This window comes from Arctopsyche grandis, chromosome 9 (genome assembly GCF_051622035.1).
Source record: "Arctopsyche grandis isolate Sample6627 chromosome 9, ASM5162203v2, whole genome shotgun sequence".
NCBI classification, from domain to species: domain Eukaryota; kingdom Metazoa; phylum Arthropoda; class Insecta; order Trichoptera; family Hydropsychidae; genus Arctopsyche; species Arctopsyche grandis.
In genome coordinates, this window is record NC_135363.1 from 15,944,809 (window position 1) to 15,963,518 (window position 18,710).

General features: G+C 30.4%; 1 protein-coding gene across 1 annotated transcript in view; it reads right to left on the reverse strand.

Moving 5' to 3' along the window:
- Positions 1 to 1,234: 1,234 nt before the first annotated feature.
- Plp (Pericentrin-like protein) overlaps positions 1,235 to 18,710 on the reverse strand; it is a 29,806-nt gene continuing 12,330 nt past the window's right edge. Inside the window, exons 9-31 of the mRNA XM_077438205.1 lie at positions 15,302 to 15,441; positions 14,656 to 14,817; positions 14,267 to 14,586; positions 13,818 to 13,918; positions 13,455 to 13,591; positions 12,757 to 12,991; positions 10,754 to 10,921; positions 10,129 to 10,173; positions 9,197 to 9,706; positions 8,928 to 9,113; positions 7,729 to 8,002; positions 7,437 to 7,649; positions 5,614 to 7,364; positions 5,272 to 5,537; positions 4,923 to 5,190; positions 4,589 to 4,840; positions 4,176 to 4,511; positions 3,919 to 4,089; positions 3,647 to 3,832; positions 3,406 to 3,569; positions 3,199 to 3,324; positions 2,752 to 3,123; positions 1,235 to 2,674 (exon numbers count right to left, since the gene is read on the reverse strand). Coding sequence (XP_077294331.1) covers positions 2,572 to 2,674; positions 2,752 to 3,123; positions 3,199 to 3,324; positions 3,406 to 3,569; positions 3,647 to 3,832; positions 3,919 to 4,089; positions 4,176 to 4,511; positions 4,589 to 4,840; positions 4,923 to 5,190; positions 5,272 to 5,537; positions 5,614 to 7,364; positions 7,437 to 7,649; positions 7,729 to 8,002; positions 8,928 to 9,113; positions 9,197 to 9,706; positions 10,129 to 10,173; positions 10,754 to 10,921; positions 12,757 to 12,991; positions 13,455 to 13,591; positions 13,818 to 13,918; positions 14,267 to 14,586; positions 14,656 to 14,817; positions 15,302 to 15,441 — 6,486 coding nt within the window. The 3' untranslated portion in view covers positions 1,235 to 2,571. The remainder of the gene's footprint in view (positions 2,675 to 2,751; positions 3,124 to 3,198; positions 3,325 to 3,405; positions 3,570 to 3,646; positions 3,833 to 3,918; positions 4,090 to 4,175; positions 4,512 to 4,588; positions 4,841 to 4,922; positions 5,191 to 5,271; positions 5,538 to 5,613; positions 7,365 to 7,436; positions 7,650 to 7,728; positions 8,003 to 8,927; positions 9,114 to 9,196; positions 9,707 to 10,128; positions 10,174 to 10,753; positions 10,922 to 12,756; positions 12,992 to 13,454; positions 13,592 to 13,817; positions 13,919 to 14,266; positions 14,587 to 14,655; positions 14,818 to 15,301; positions 15,442 to 18,710) is intronic.

An 18,710-nucleotide genomic window follows, 5' to 3' on the forward strand; every position in this document is an offset into this window, starting at 1 on the left:
ATTCATGACATGCGCCAGCAAAGAGAGAGAGAAGTATTAAAAAAATTAACAAAAAACAATAATATATATTTTTATAATATTAATATAACTTTTGTATATAATCAGATTCTAAATGAACGAATGAGAATTAGAAGCGTAATATATAAACCTGACCATACTAAAGCATTAATTGAGGAAGAAAAATATCAAAAGGAACAAGAAAAAATTCGTCAAAGGTATGCGTAAATGTGATGACAAAGATTGAAAGCACTAAATATGTTTTTCTAATTCTTGTGTTTTTATAACTATTTACAGGGAAATTGAAATTTTAGAAGAAGAAAAGGCACGTGCGCAACTACAAAAAGAAAAAAGATTGCAAGACCACAACGATTGGTTGGAACGTGAAAAAAGAAACAACGAATCGAAAAGCAACATCCTTTTGTGGGAAATAGCTAATAGGTAATAAACCTTAAATATAATGTTCATTATTTATGATATTTGTTATGGATTTGAATCCTAAATCAACTATGTATGTACTTTAATTTTGTTTATAATTAGATATCAAAATATCGAGCATACAAAACAGTTAAATGCTATAATTAAGGATGAAAATAGAAGAAAAAAACTTGAAAATAAAGCATCCCTTATACAACAACAAGTAAATATTCATTGATAAATATTATTTTTCAATTAAATAACACCCTCAATTTTCTATTTATTTAACAGAAAGAAAAAGCTGAAAGGAAAGCTCAAGAAAAAATGGATGAACGTAAATTCTATAGTGATGACAGAACCATAGATATGAAAGCTGCAGATGAAAAGTTTTTGGAACTTGCAAATCAACTCGTATCTGAATGTGAAGCTACGGGACGACCAACATTCCCCCTTCACAAAGTTATAAAAGTATTTATTTTCTATTGTATAAATATTTATGAACAGCCAAATTATTCAACGACGTACATATGAATTATAATGTGCTCATATATTTTTTTAGGATTATAAGGAACGATATATGGTACCCGAGAGAAAATTATTAGGCCATCTCCGCACACATTTCAAGTCCACCACAACTAATACAAACATTGTCAACGAAAATAATAATGAAAAAACATGTAAATGGTGTTAAAACAGATAAAAATTAAATTAATCTGCTTTCTTGATATTATGGGGATTTAAAAATCTACTGTAAACAGTAAAATTACTAACTGTTGTGTTGTCTTGGGTTTAGTGGATGTATAAATAACAACAAAAAATTCGAATACTTTCTTTTTATTTGATAATATAATACCATAAAATACTAATTTTGTGCCCTTTGAAAGAGAAATTCGTGTTGTCAAAATTTTCTAGAGCTAATCATCCTGTGATATTTCCATTAAAAAATAAGAAACCTTATTCATAATTCCATTCTATGTACACAGTAACATATAAAAAATTTAAATATGTTTTTCCAACAGAAAATTATACGATTTCCAAAGGTAAAATTAGAAGATAAATCGAAGTCAATAAATTAAAAAAAAAGAATTTACTTCACAAATACATACTTATTTCAGAATGTTTTGAATGCACAGTTTATAAACGTCTCTTCAAATAATTGCTAAAATCATTGAACAACACAAAAACAAATAAGTTATTGTCATGGTTAAATCTAGGAAAATATGTATATAATATATGCATATATGTATTTTATATCATAATTTTTGTTTCAAAAACCAGCCAAATTATATATCTCATGGCACCATCAATAAGTTCTGTAACACTTGTATGTATTTTGGACGGCTCCAAAACTAGAACATCAAAGATATGTGTACATATGTATATAATGTGTTGAATCTGAAGACTTTTGACTAGAAATTTTTTGAAATTCGTAACAAATTACTATTTTGCATGTATAAGTATAATATATCGATTTCCCTTATGCTACGAATGATCTTTGGTAAATACATATATGTATCGCTAAAATTAAACATTCTTGTCAAATATAATACTTTCCGATTGCTTTTCGTGAACAATTAAATAAAACAGGTACTGTTAATGCCCGCACCGTCTTCTTTTTTACAAAAATATCACTTAAACATTTTCCATTAATACTTTCATATATTTTGGCAATCGTTGTATCATTATTGTATCTAAAATAAATACATCTTTTTACGCAGATCTCACTTGAGCAGCGAAGGCACTTAAAACTCGTAAACAATAAAATATTGAGCATTCACTATTTTGTAAATTTTCAAGAAAGCCAACATTTGAATCGAAACACTTAACACGTGGCACAAATAAATTATGGCAACTTATATACTTAAAATGAACGTTATTTTAATCGTCATCATTTGAATAAAAATAACATAATTTAGTAAAAAAAACTTATCTATATCGTACACTTTCTACACTATATATAAATATGTATGTACAAGAGGAATATTCAATGTGAATGTATAACTATTATTCGCTTTACACAATTAATAAATTATGTCTTCCTATTATAAATGCAAAAAATTATCAAATAATCTAATTAAATCTTATATACAAATATCAACAGTTAAAACTATTTAAGATTGCCGCGACTAGTAATGAGGTGTATCAGTTGATTGAAATCTAAGGAACATCTTTGTTTGTATTGAGAGATTTGTGTCGGATTGTCTCCATTTTGTTTGAATACCGAGACAACGCTGACGATGCATCATTTTCTGTAGCGGAACTGTAACAAACGAAACAAAAAATGTATACTGCACACCACGAGCATACACGAGACACTAAAAATAACCAAAAACAAACCTCCGTAAATTATAATTGTCTTCGCGAAATTCTGGTAAATCTGGATGCGACGCTCGTAGCCAGTGTTGATCATTTACAGTATTCCAACGATCGGTATCGCTGTAAGTTGCAACATTATCTCTAAACATCAAATTACTTCTGTAAGGCGGTTGGTGTGTCATAAAATTAATATGTTGACTTGACAAGTGACGATCTGTCATTCGGTCCGGTTGACTTAAATTTACGGCACTTCCCATCGACCAGCTTTTATTAGTGTGTTTTGTCGATGGGGATTGGTGCGAAGTGGATGGATTGTTTAGAGAGTGTCTAGATCGGGTAGGCTTTTCTCTGGATGTCGGTGATGACGGTATGTGAGTATATGATTTGGAAGATCTAAAAACATACATAAAATATTAAAATATTAATGTTTCGATAATAATCAATGTAGGATTTTGAGAAATGAAGTACCGTAAATCTGTGGGGTAGACGTTTGGTATATTCAAGTGAATGTTAGCTGCAAGCTTGCTTCCGGTTTGCCACCGCCTTACTAAATATCTCATACGAATAACAGATCTTACGGCAATAATTACACACCTTAAACATAAAGAATTGTACGTTAAGTTAAACCGTTTTTAATTAAAAGTTATTATATTTTCGATATTATGTAGTACTGACTTCCATCTTTCCAATCCTCTCGATTTGATAGGTGTTTCTGGAGCGACTAGTTTTGCTTGCCATTCTTCAAATGAATTGACAACTTTCAATAAGTAATTCTTTTGCCATATTAAAGCTTTACGATAGCTTTGCATTCGCATAAAACGACCATATAAGAATCGAACCTGCAACAAGCCGTATTATTATTGTACATTATGTATACCGGTGCATTAAAACGAAACCAAAAACACTTTAATTTTACCTGCTGATCAACACCTTCCGGAAGATTTAGCATGGATGTTGTATGTCTTAATCCACCCATCTTCACCTGTCCCTCCAGATGCTTGACTTTTAATTGTAAATCTTTACGTTCTTTCGTCAGTTCTCTCACTGTTTCCGACATTTGAACGTTTTCAGTGATATGCCTTTTTAAAAGCGTTTGCATTTCCTATAATGACCACAATATTTCAAATGTTTTTTAAATTTTCTCACTAAAAGTATACAGGATATGTAAATAAAAATCCTTTTTATTACCTTTAAATGATGTAAAGTAGATGATTCATAATCATAAGCTCTTTCTGCATTCTGTCCATCAGATGCCAAAAGCATGTGTAATTTCTTCTCTCTCTCTGATGCCTGTTCGAGACCATGTTTTAATGTTGAAATTTCTACAATGAGGTCATTCTTTTGTTGTTCCATGTCGTTCTAAAGAAAATTGAAATTCAATACATTTTAAAAGTAATTAACAAATAACAAGATATAACAAGTTCAGGTAAGTTGAATTTTATTACCAGTAATGCTTTGTATGATTCTGATTTGGGATAGGATTTTTGGGACTCCTGCAAAACACTTAGTCTTTTCTCTAATGCCAAAATTTCATTCTTTTGCAAGTGTAATTTTTCTCTAGAGTGCACCAATTCCAAATGCATTTCATGTTTGTATCGCATTAGTTCGGCCAGTTCTCGTTTTAAAGTGCTACATTGTTCTTTGCTTGCGTCGATTTCCTTTTGGAACCACAATTTCTCTCTATCTAGAACATTTTGAAGGTCTAATAATCGACTTTTTTCACGGTCACGTTTAGTTTTCAGAACTATCACTTCCGCTTTCAATAACTCAGTAATCTCCACCTATTGTAAAACATACAGCATGTGAAATTTATCTATAAATGTGAATTAATAAAATAATAATAGTCTTTTAAACATACCTGATCCTCCAACTGAGCGGTTACACTTTTAAATCGTTCTTGAAGATTAGCAGTAGGTGTACTACAAAATTCTTCAGTTTGGTCAGTTTTGTTTTGAAGATGTTCTATTTGTTTTTTGAGGGATTCTATTTGTTTCAAAGACTGTTCAGCACTTTTTTTCTCCCTTTCAAATGACATTTTCAATTCAGCTTCGGAATCCAACGCTACTTCAAGACGGCCTTTCAATATCTGTATAACATTACAATCTTGACTCTAAAATAAAATAAATATATATTGCAATTAATTTAAATAAATTAATAATAAATAAATTAATCGACAGCTTTTTAAAATATACTTGTATGTTATTGGCCATTTGTTTCTCAGTATCTAAGAGAATTTTTAATCTAGCAGAAGTATCTTTTTCAGTTTCACTTTTTACTTCCAATTCTTGCAAATCGATAACTAAACTCTCTTTTACATCATTCAAGTCAGATATTAAATTTTCTTGATCTGAGAGTCTATTTTCCAATGTCGAAATCTGTTGCTTTAGCCTCCCATTTTCATATGATAATTCTTGAAGGCGATTGTCTCTTTCCCTATCAGAATTCATATCACGTTGATTCCTATTGACAACAAACAATAAACATGTTTAAATGTTTTTTAAAAAGCTCACAGATAAAAAAAAGATACAGATTTCAACAAACCTTTCAATCACTGCTTTGAGAGTATTGACTTCTCGTTCAAGTTCATTACATTCTTCAATTTTTCTGCTCAGCTTAGCATGTAATTCTTCGAGATTACCTTCTTCTTGCAACTGGTTTATAACCTTATTCAAATTATATTCAAATTCATCTCTTTGTTGAGAAATTTCTTGCAACAAATTATTTTTTTCTGTAACGCTATCAGACAATTCTTCTGTTTGCGCTTTTAGATCAATTATTTCTAATTTAGCCCTTTCCAATTCGAACACCTAAAATAAAAGTAAAAACTATATAAAACCTGAAGTTTGATGCGAAATAAACGAAAAATATTGTTGTATTACTCACTTTTCCACTTAATTCTTTTCGTTTGAAGTTAATTTCATTCTGGAGTTTCGATATATGATTCTTAATTTTGTTTAAATCTAATTTTTCTTGTCTTGGAGAGATATGATCTAAAGAATTTGGAGATCTTGGACTGTCCAATTCACTCAGTAAATGTTGAAACTCTTCCAATTTAAGATTTCTTTCGGTTAATTCTTTATTTTCATTACACATGTGCTTTTGCTGTGCTTCTTTTTCAATGACATCTATCTCTCTTTGTGAAATATTTGCAAAATCATTCTCTAATTTTAATAAGCTTTCTTTGAATTTGATATTTTCATTTTTTAAGTTGAAATTATCATCATTCAAATTTTTCACCTGATTCATAAGTTGTGAATTTTCATTCTGTACATATTGCTCTTTGGACAATAAGTTTTTATTAACTCTTGAAAGGTTTTCAATTTCTGAAGATTTTTCATTTATTATATGATTTAACTTTTCAAGTTCCATCTCTTTATCATTCAAATCTCTTTGAATTCCATCAAGTTGATCTAAATTCACATTCAAATTATCAATTTGTTGATTTTTTTCCGATATTAACGTTTCAAATTTCTTTTTCAGATGAGAATTTTCTAAATCTTTGTCTTCGACTGTATTGTGTTTCTTATCGAGGATCTGGTACTTATTTTCTAAATCTGACAGAGCATGTTGAAGATTCCTTTTCTCTTTTGTTAATTCTAAAACAACATTTTCACGTCGAACAATATCTTCTTTCAAAATTTGCAATTCTTTAGCTTTTTCTTTAGTATCTTCGATAGCTTGCTGAAGTTGCTGTTTCAATGTTTTTTCTCCACCAATTAATTTATCCAATTGACTACTATAATACAATTTATCAGCATCCATTTTTCGAAGGCTATTTTGTAAAACATTCTTTAATTCCTCCATCTCATTTTGTAATGCTGGAAATTCTATTAATTGTTCTTGGGTACTCTTCAAAAGCATTTCTTTTGCTTCTAGTTGCTTTTGCAACATTGAAATATGATGATTAACTTGAGTCAGAATCTCAAAAGAATTACTAGACTGCAATTTGATTTCAATACCAAGCTCCTTAAAGCTTTGCAGTAATTCCTCTATTTTTTCTTTATTTTGATTTTGACCATCATTTTGCTTACTTCGCTGGCGATGATGATTTTCTTCTGAAGAATTTATTTGTGAAAAATCAATTTTTTTAGGCTCTACTGATATATTTCTACTATCAGATGCATCTTTATTGGGGAACATCGAACAATTTTCATTTATATTACAATCATTGGATTTTTTATTTGCACTCGAATGACCTTCACTCTTATTTGAAACCCCAAATACTGTAGTTTCATTCACGTTCCTTTTGTACGCATCAAGAAGACTTGTACCGTCATAGTGTTGGATTTCTTCAGGTATGCTTTCATTCTTTTCAAATCCAGCACTTAAATCACGAGTGATGAATCTGTCACCCTGAGTGGAATGAAAACCTGAGGTTGCTGCCAAGGGCAAAATCTTTTCTATATCTGGTGCAGATGTAACATTTTGATTCTTCGTTCCATTCAAAGACAATTGTAAATTGTCAGATATAAAACTATATGGTCTTATTTCAGCTTTGCGCATTAACTCAGGCTCATCAAATTCTGATATCGAAAGAATATCACTTAATGTTCTACCAGAAAGTTTAGCTTGATTATCAACATCTTTTTCACTGTGAGACAATAATTTTAAATGTTCATCGTCGAGTTTTAAACCTAAAAAAATCAAAATATTACACATCACATGAAAATAAAATAAATAACAACTAAATTAAATTATCTCCTTACATAAAACCGCCTGCAAATGCTTTTCTTTTTCCGACAACTGTTGCTTTAGTGAGTCGATATCTGCGTCCTTATCAGCAACAACCGACTTCAAAAATTCAGGTATACACAGATCATTCATTTGATTAACTTCAATAGCTTCTTGCAACTCTTTGTTTTTCGATTGCAACTCGCGAAGTTCTCGTTTTAACTTATGAACTACTTCTTTATTGGAGCCTACAACACGAAATTTTTAAAACATCCATAAAAACAAACAACACCATTTCGATCTTAAGTTATTCAATTTGGATTGTACCTGTGCTCAGATCGAGTTCGTCATCTCCAGTTTTCTTTTTATCTGTCAAAGATTTTAATCTCGCAACCTGTTTATCTCGACTATCAAGAGACTCTCGCAGCAACTGAATTTCAGAATGGGCTTCATCTAACTGTAATCGAAGATCCTCTGTAGTCTGATGTCTTATTTGTTCAGCTGTATGTCGCGTCTGATCCAATCTTGATTGCAATGAAGATATCCGCAAGCTTTGTTCCGACATGCGCTCTTGAAGGATATCTCGCTCTGTTCTTAATTCCTTCACAAAAATCAACAAAAATTTATTTCACAACACAAAATAGATGTATAACTAATTTAAACACTCATTACCTTGAAGACTAATATTGATGATAGCTTCTTCAAATTCATAGCAAATAATATAATTTTATAACACATAAAATATAACAATATCGATTAAATGAAGTCGTTTCAAACGACAATGTTTACAAATACGAAACATCCGATAAAACTTCATATTTTAATAACTAAAACTGCGAGTTTCACCAACAATATTTTGAATGCACACAACGATGAAACACAGTCGACGTGTCAACAGATTGTGAGCCAAGTTCACTCAACGTAATATAAATTGGATGGTATAAGCAGAGAGCATCCGGAGCTTAATTGAGAGAATGCCATAACAAGGGTGCTCCATATAGCACCAAAAAATTAGTAAATCAAAAACACAAAAAATTTAAATTTCCAAAATATTGACTGTTGGCATATTTTTATGAATGACATAAATTACAATGTCTTGTAAAGGAAATAAAATCAACTGTAGCCTAACTATATGAACCGATAGATAACAAATAATGTACATTTAAAAAAAATCGACGTCTGTAAAAAATAAATCATGTAAAAATAAAATTCCACACATCCACAATCAATATCAAAATAACCGAGGCTATTGGTTAAAAATAACCAAAGTATTTATTCGTGCGAGAGGATTGGAAATGACGTATACATTTACGCCAAAATGCTGGCTCTGTGACAAAACCGTATATTCATTAATACTGTCTTAAAAACGTATAGCCTAAAAAAATAAAAAAAAACCCAATGCGATCACATTATACAATATACATATAATGTGAGGAGTTCGATAATCTACCCATATTAAAAGGTGTGTCCGAGGAAACAATACCCAATTATACGCTCAGTTTGTTTTGACATAAAAGTTTACTTACTTGAGCTACATCCTTTAACTGTTTGAGTTGCATTTCGAGATCGCGTATACGTTTGAGCGCCGCATCTTCCGCTTTGAGATGCCTGTGGACGCAATCACCAAGTCTCGATATTTCCAACAAAGGCAATTGGAGTGTTAATTTACTGGGTGACGATGGAACGGCAAATTGAGAAGAGTTATCTTCAATCTACATCAATATTATAAAGTTAGTAAGCATTATTCATGAAAGTATGTCGAATGTAATAAATTTTAACATGTGTCAAGGATTACCTTTTTCTTCTGATCCTTTATAGAAACATCTTCACTGGGAGAGCTACAACTTTGTGAGCACACTGCCTCGTGGAGATTTTCCAAAGCAGACGTATGTTCAGTAAGTGTCTCGACTAGCACCTCTAATTGACCTCTCATTTGTTCCACCAACCTCTTTTCAATTTCTAGCTCGGCAGCGATATTGCTTACATTTCTCTCGCCAGCTAACAAAACGTCAGCTGTTAATCGATCAGCAAGGTCCGTTTTCAGTTTCTCCAATTCACTTGACAAATCTTTCATCTTAAGTTCCTTCTCCTCGGCGATTTCCTTATAATACAATAACTCTTTCTGAATACTGATTTCATCGGTAGATTTCTTTTCTAATTGAGTTTCTAAATTCCCAATAATGTCCCGAAGCAGTAATGTCTTTTCACCAGAAGCCTTCAATTCAGAATCTATCACACTTTTCTGATTTTCTACATCACTTATAAACCCTGTCATTTCCCGTATTTGAGTTTCCAACTGTTCAACCTAGAAAACAATTCAAAAATGAATACAAAAAAATGTATGTTTAATATAAAAATATTGTCTTGTGAATAAAAATATATATTTGTAGTACGTTATGTATATAAACCATAAACCATAACTACTAAATTCCACTAATTTGTTAATATATTTATAATATAAGAAATAATAAAATACAACCACATACATATTAGTGAATAGAAATTAAAATTAGGATATCATCGAAAATAAAACATATAATTATTAAATTTAATTACACAGAAATTCCAAAGGAAAGCAGTTGAAACAAAAAGTTCAACATGCATTAAATAGGAAGCAATATCGTAGTATCACTTAAAGCGAATGTTGCCAATATGCCAAATTAATATAGAATTGAGACAAAGGAAAGAAAACGACATTTATTGCAAAACATAAAAAAAATGACTCACATAGCTCTTTGATTTATCAGGGTGCGGTACAGTGCATTGAGATAACTATAGAAACAGAAAAGAAGCACATTTGGATACAGCCCAACCACCAATCCATAAAAACAAAAAATAGATAATAAATAAAATTAATATTGTAATATATTTATTAAAACATAAGCGTTAAATACACATATGTATGTATAAATATAATTAAATTAAAAATTAGACTTTTCAATCATCATATAAAAATAAAAAATAATAAATTATTATTTTGAAGGTGCGATAAAAATAAATGTTACATGTAACTAATTAATGTGCATTCAAATCATGCTATTAAATGAATAATTATTAAGTTATAATGATTTATATAAGATTATTATATAGTTTTCTAATAAAATAAATGTTAGTTGTTTTAAAATTTATATGAAGGTTGAAACTAATAAGACTATTGACCAAAAATATTATGCCTTCAATATACTACATATATAAGTTTGATTTTTAATTATTTAATATCATAAAACAACATTGTTAAATAAATACATTTAGAACATTAGTAAACCTTTAAATTTTTACAAACTACAAGGCACATACATATATTTATATGTAAGTATATACATATTATTTAATAAAAAAAAACATAACAAACCTCTTTACAAACTCTTGTATGATGTTGAGTTTTCATAGTTAATTTAGAAATTTCGTCTTTCAGTTGTTCCAGTTGCTGTTGGTAATCATCTCTTTCTTGTTCTCTTTCAGTCGCTTGCTCCTCGAGGAATTGTCGAGTAGATCTCAATTGCTTATTAGCAGCCTCCAACTGAGAAAAACAAAACGATGTATAAATTTACAGGCAAATAAAACTATTTTCAAAAATTAATAACCTAAAAAAGATAAATTTTACATAAAAATATCATAAGCATTAAGTATAATATAATATAAAGACATAGGACATGCCAATTTTCTCATGCAGAATTTGAAAAAAATTGTAAATCGAATAAATATTACAATAGAAAAATTACAACAACAGGATTATTACATATCACAATATGGCACTTTACAATATCAATAAATATGCAGAAAATGATACACCTCATTCATGATCAACACCAGCAATATATAAAAGTTTTATCCTGAAAAATAATCTGCTATGGCAACCAGCACTAAAATAAATAATCGACTGTTGAATTTTTATTAAAATACATACCATTTATTTGCAATGTCAATAAATGCATTTCAAATGTGTTTATAGTTTCGATACACATACTACTATTTTTTTACACATTTATTTTATAATGAAATATAACCTTAGCTAAATTTAAACATGGACTTGTACACCTAAAGCAAGACAACGTAAAATTAAACTAGCTGTAAATAATTGAAATTACATTGATAATTCAATATACGTATGTATATCTTCAAAATTACTAGCAGGCTCTTAACCCTTTGACTGCTACAACAACGATAAATCGTTGTTTTGAAATCGGCGAAGATTGCTACGACGATCGTTGTTGACGTCATTAATTGTCGTATTTCAATACTTTCTTTGAGCCACCAGCGCATCAGTGGCACGAAACATTTTTTTTATATACGTATTTATATTTATTTTTCAATCAAGCTTTATAAATATTTATCAATTTTTTAAATAAAAGCTCTTCAATTTCGGGTTCATCATCAAAGTAAATTTCGGGTTCGTTGTCAATGTCATATAAGGAGTTATTACTTGGGAATTGATTATTATCGATAAATTCATTTTCAGAATCAGTAGAGCTGCTGATTTGTCGAGTTCCTCGGCGAGGAGCTATTATTTCGCTTTCATCACTTTCACTGTCCGATATCAATTTGCAGAGTTAAAATAAATGGCAAAAAACAATAGAAATCCGCTTTCAATTATATAGGTCACGAGACGTCACGAATTCATGCAATCAATCAAATGCAACTGAAATGCATACAAAATGTTTATGATACATGTTGAAAAATTATTTGATTATTAGAAACTTCGCATCCTTGTGTGTCTCGCTCATACGTACACAATTAAAATCAAGAAAGAAAGAGAGAGAGACCGCTACCTGTTTCGAATATATCGCATGTTGTAAGGATACATCGATATCTAAAAATAGATTATTGAAAAGAATAAAGCCTCGGAAAACAATCGTCAAAACTTATTTAGTGTATATATGTAGGTATCTCTTTCGCACGCACGCATGTAAAAGCAAGACAGAAAGAGAGAGCACGAGTCCACGACTGCTTCTTAAAAATGTATATAAAGTATTATAAAAATTACGAGTGTTCGGCGAAGTAAGTATGTAAAAAAAAATATTATATTTATTTTTTTTCAAAATAATTACAAATGTTAGCATTTTTCGCTTGGACATTGAAAAACCTCGTAGCAGCCAAAGGGTTAAGAAGGAAAATTTAGAAAAGCTACACATGAATGCTGAAACCTAGAGAAAATTACCTTGACGCAGCAAATCTTATGAAGTGTGGCCGATTTCAAATGATATACCTGTCATTACGACAACAAACAATTTCTCAGCATTAGAGCAATTTTAAATCATGAATAATTTCGATCCAACAGAAAGCCTTTAAATATTTTTATGTGTTGACACTTCTTGTTAAAGTGATCGATAACATGTATGTATTCATATCACCAACCTGTAGTTGCAGATCTTCTTTTTCCTTAGTGGTTGCTTCAATTTCGCAAGTCAGCCTTCGGACAACTTCGTGATTATTGGTGGTTCGTTTATCAATGATTCCGTCGAGAGAGAGTGACCGACCACCTTCGGGCGTGTTTCCTTCACTTACTAATAAGGGCGGTGGCGATGTTATAGCTTGCCGAGGATGTGGAGGCAATGAAACTGGTTTCCGTGGATGAATAACAATGCCATACCTATAAAATACAACATTATTAGGTAAATAAGAACACAGTTTGTAATAAAATATAGTGAGCCAGTTGCCCAATTTCAATTTGGCTATTAAAGGTTAAAAGTTTAAATGCCACTATTTCACCAAATGGTCTGTGATCACATTTTTGAACTCGGACACCACATCAGAATCAAAAAGCAATGTTAGCACAATACGAAGAAACGCTTAATGATCCCTTAAAGGTGTAGAAATGTAACCGGTCAAGCCATATAGTGCAATGGCAAGAAGCCATTTAAGCCAACTACGCATTGAACAATTAAAAAATGTTTAAGACACATAAAACAGATTTTCATGATGTGTTTTTAAAGAAACAATGGGACTACGTTGAAAGATTCAGTAAAAACTTTTGAATATTTCCTTTATTTGCTTTACTGACATTATGTGGATAAATCATAGTGTTATCTGTAATAAACATGGTAAAAACGTACCCTTCAGAAATAATTTCTTTACTTTGATCAGGTATTGGCTCATTCACTAGCTCCGCTATTTTATCCATTGCCATTTCTAATTCGCCTCTGAGAATAACTTCTTGATACATACTCTGTGCGAGGGATTCCTCCAATTCCTTAATAAAAATATTAAAGAATTTAAATTACCAATGTCTAATACATTTACATATGTATGTAAATATAATAAAAGAAACAATCCATTCATATAGAAGATTAAATTATAATATTATATTAAGACAAGCACATAAATTTACAGTATATTATATATGTATTATTAAAAATAAATATTGAACAGATACATTATGTTACATTTAACATGCTGATAAAAATAAATATTTCTACCTTTCGAACAGCTTCACTCTTATCATACAGTTCTTGAAGCGTTTGAAAGTCATTGTCATCTTTGATACAATCATTTTTATGGTACGCCTCTTGTTCTTTTTCTATTTTAAACAACAAAAACGACTGATTAAAACATAAGAAAAATATAATATAATATGTATGCGAAAAGTTTAATATATAAATACTGAGAGAAATTGACAGCATTGCAGAGAGGTTAAGGCAAGATTTCAAATTTAATAACAGTTTATCAAAAACTTTGTCACAGAAAATTAGTTTGCCAAAAAACAAGCGCAATAGAAAATAGGGTATAATTAAGCAGTTCAACCAAAAAGCAACGCACAAAACATTCAAAACGTCAGTGCAACTTCTAACCGAAACTAAATAGTATTGTCACAATTGAAGTCAAAATAAATATCCGAACAAAACAAAAAAAAAAAATTATTTCATACCATTTTCTAAAATACTAAGTCTCTTCGGAATCCTGCGAGAAGACAGAGCTAATAACTCGTGCGCTTCATTTTTCAATCTCTTCAAACAAGTGTCAAGATCGTGCTTAAAATTTACACTGATATCTTGCGAATTATCCACCCCGTCGAACGTACAATCGGCATCGATATATGTCATTATTTCGTTCACATTCGGAACAAAATGCATTTTCTTCGACAAACTATTATTCATCTGAGATATATCGCTTAAAATGAGTTCATCTCCTTCCAAAGTATCATTGGCCGACGGGTTTTGTGAACCTCTAGTAGTTTTAATGGTGCAACTGGTAAAAACAACACAAAATTAAAAACTGCAATTTTATTGGATTCAAACTCGTATAACTCATACTTACTTCAAAACGATAGTGTTATCGAAGTTTTCATCAGCCAACATTATCTGTTTCAGTAACTCACCGATGACAGTATTATTTAATTCATCTTCACACAAATTAAAATATTCCACCAATTGTGATAACACTTTCTGGAGAGTGAGAATCATGCGCTTTAGCCCATCCCTTCAAAATAAAATAAGATATCAATGCATAACAAATCTTTAATCATACATAAGTTATCCTTATGCATAAAATACACCGATTTCAAATAATCATTACAATCAAAACGGGACTTTCAATTGATATATTATATGTACATAAATTGAAACATATACACGGTGAGAAGAACCAGGAAGAAATTTATTTGGGGAAACTTGCAGTTGATGACTTGCAATATAAAGTTATTCCAGTAAGTAATGTCTTGAAGACATGTCTAGTATTCGTATCCTATAAATAACAACACTTTCCTAGTATGATTTCAGGAAGCATTTAGCTGTGTTCCCCTTGTATTTTTTTAACACACATAGTTTACTGGGATCAATAACACTGCTATTTTAGGAACATGAGGAAATACACTCCGTGAAGACAATATCAACAATAAATCATTCCAAAATACAAATCGATATGTACATTAGAAGCTATCCACTACATGTAAAATTTCAGTTACCTTTCTTTGACGACATCTTCGAGATGTCTGTTTTTGTCAAAGGCTTCATAGCGTTTGATTCTCCATTCTTCTTCTTTTGCTGCATATTTTTGGGCCTCCAGTGCCACCTCCTTATTATTTTTATCACGGAGGGCTGTCAACTACAAAACAATTAAAAAAAAAAACATAAAATTTTCTTCCAAAAGTAACTGTGAAAGCATTAATATGATTAATTTAAGCTTAATAAATACTAAAATTATAACATCATATAGTTCGTACCACAAACATATTTTTGACAACCATGTAGAGAGCACAAAAATCAACTATCATTATAAAACATCACTAAATAAATACAGTTTTTCACTACGGATGACTTCATTTTTAATTTGTCCACATAAAGGATGCACACTTCACTTCACGTATGTATGTATGTAGCTACATATCTAATCATCGGAAAAATTAAATCGTTTATAAGTATCCTAACATTAATTGATGACATTTTACACAGCATATAAACATTATAATTAGCCAAGTCTTGTTCGAATGCAATGAGTAATAACGCAATCTATTTATACGAGCAAGATATTATCCAGACGGCAAAAAGCGACAAAAATAAACAATTCTTCGAAATCATATGAACATCATATGGCAAAATTTACCCCATGTGCATTGGTAAAACCGAACTAAAGATTACTCCAAATGAAATAAATCATCAACGATCCTTGCACCATTCCTCAAAACAGGATGTGTTTATGTCAGAAAGGCGATTTCCAGATAACTGAAAGTCAATGCACTCTGAATTCAGTACGCTCTACTATATAAAAAAAAATAGAGGGAATCAACTGAAATCTTTCAATGGAATCAATGGAAGTCTTTCATTGAATTAATTTAATTTATATATTGTATATATATATATATATATATATATATTCTAAAATAAGTATACATATGTATCATAAACCGACAGTAAAAAACCCTTGATGTATTATATTTGTATTGATAATATGACGTATTTATATAAACACTGATAGTTACAAACCAATAACGTCATATTGAATAAATTGCATCGAAACATTATAATCGGAATTTTCGTCTGTATTGAAGTACATACGTACATATAATATATTTAAAGTATGTACAACGAAACTTTGGTCATGTTTAATATACCTATTGTATATATTTTTATTGAATAAGAATTGCGTTATAAAATTTCAGTATTAATTAAGAATATATTATCTATCGATAGATACGAGAATCCACACTAAGTCAAACCTAACATACAAAACATATCGATAGGGAAAAGAGTTAAACTGTTAATACATAAACGTATCGATATTTTTAAATAACACTGAGATAATTTTTATCAATTTCAAATTAGAAATAAGTCTTTTTACACTTTCTCAATATTTTCCGTGAATGAACAACAACACATTACACTATTTATAGCGGATAAAATAAGTAACAGACGATGAGACGCGTTAACACACAAAACCCAACTGAACTTAGGCGGGTTGAAGAGCAGTTAGTGTAATCAGGGCTTTCCAATTCGCAACGCAAATAAACGGATTTCGAAATTCAACTGATACGACTACATATCTTAAAAATTAAGTAATACTAATAATGAATGTTTATGTAAAAGCTATTTAAATATATACATAATTTTTTTTATATCCCCTTAAAATATATTAATGTACATACACATAATATAATAAAGCGCGCTGACATTGTTAAGTTAAATGTTAATTTCATATACTATATCATGTGAGTATTATATAATGCTTATCCTAAACCTTTATTTACATTCAGTTCACTATTAAAATTTTCCGAATTGTTATTTTTCAGCTGTAGAATAGCAATATTTTCAGTAATTTAGAAAAACACGTGAGTTAGGAATATTATACAGAATTAAAACAAGAACGCAACCTACATATGTTTACAAGATTTTTATTTGTTTCACTGACTATTCGTGGCGCAATATTTGTGAGCTAATTTGAACCACTTTCGCTCCTCCAATCGCTTTTATATATTACCGACATATGAGGAGGGGGGGGGGGGGGGCAGTTAGCTCTTATTAAAGTAAGCTGAATTAAGTAAGTAAAGTAAATCTCCAACAAAACGCTAGGGGAATTTAATCATTAACGAAATCATTAAAATTTTATCTGAATCGACTGTCAGATCGATGTGATGACAGCTAGCTTATAATGATAACATTCATGCCTTATATTTGTATTTTCAAATTTTCAAAAAATATTAAAATATTAAAATATTAATACTCAGACATTGGTGGGCGCACTATGAACAAAAAAAGGTTTATGCAAGAACCTGATTGGACTTCACTCTTTTAACAAAATTATAAAGTAATTAGATAAATTAAATATCGTTTTGAAGAAAAATTCGGGATTTAATACCATTAAAACAAATTGATTGCTCTAAAACTGATGAGTAAATACAATTCGATATTTCAACTTTTTTAAATATTCACCAAAAGCCTTTTGTAGTTCTATTTTGTGCGGCATTGACGGGGTTGTTCTGCGCGGTATTGGTAGGGTTGTTCTGCGCGGCATTGTCGTGCGCGGCAGTATCGGGTCACCACTTTCTCATATGCAATTTATTAACATATATAAATGTGCCACAAAATGACATTTTTTTAAGCCTTTGTGTAAGAATATATCTTTAATATTTTGTGTAAGAATGTTCTAGAAAATAAAGTTTTATATGTATTTTTTATTGCGCAGTAAACAGAGCTCGCGCGAGTCTGCTAAATGTAATTCGGTTTCAATTTGGAAAACATTGTAAAATAAGTGAATACATTTTAGCACTTTATAAACAAATATGGTCAAAAGAATTTTAAAACCAAAATTACCTGCTAGAATAAGTAACCGAAAAACGAAAACATATGTACATATTCAATATTTCGTAATTCAAATTTTACGATCTTCAGTATGGTTCATCTCAAATTTCCAATGAATGAGTCTTACTCATTCGACTAAGCTTTTAATATAAAAATCTACACGTTGACATGCGTCATCGAAATTATATCACTGCATAGTATAACAGTACATCAAAAAAAAAAAAAATCAAAACAGAATCACTTCCGCGATATCCCTGCAACCAGACATGGACCGAAATGGGTCACCCCTCTTAAAATGGAAGCAGAGGGGAGCATTCACATTGCATCATATCGATTATTCTCCCTATTTTAAGTACCACATGTTCGCATTCAACCCGAATTCATTCATCTCAGTAAATCAAACAACACGTGCGACTCTTGGGAACCTACGCAAAAAAATTATACGCGACAAACGCTTGAAAGCCCCTGGAAGGAAAAAAGATTTATAAATTTCGAACGCGTATACAGCAGCGTCATGGATCGGAGCTGGAGCAATAGGACGAACTGAACGTAAATAAACCGAACGATAATTTCAATAAA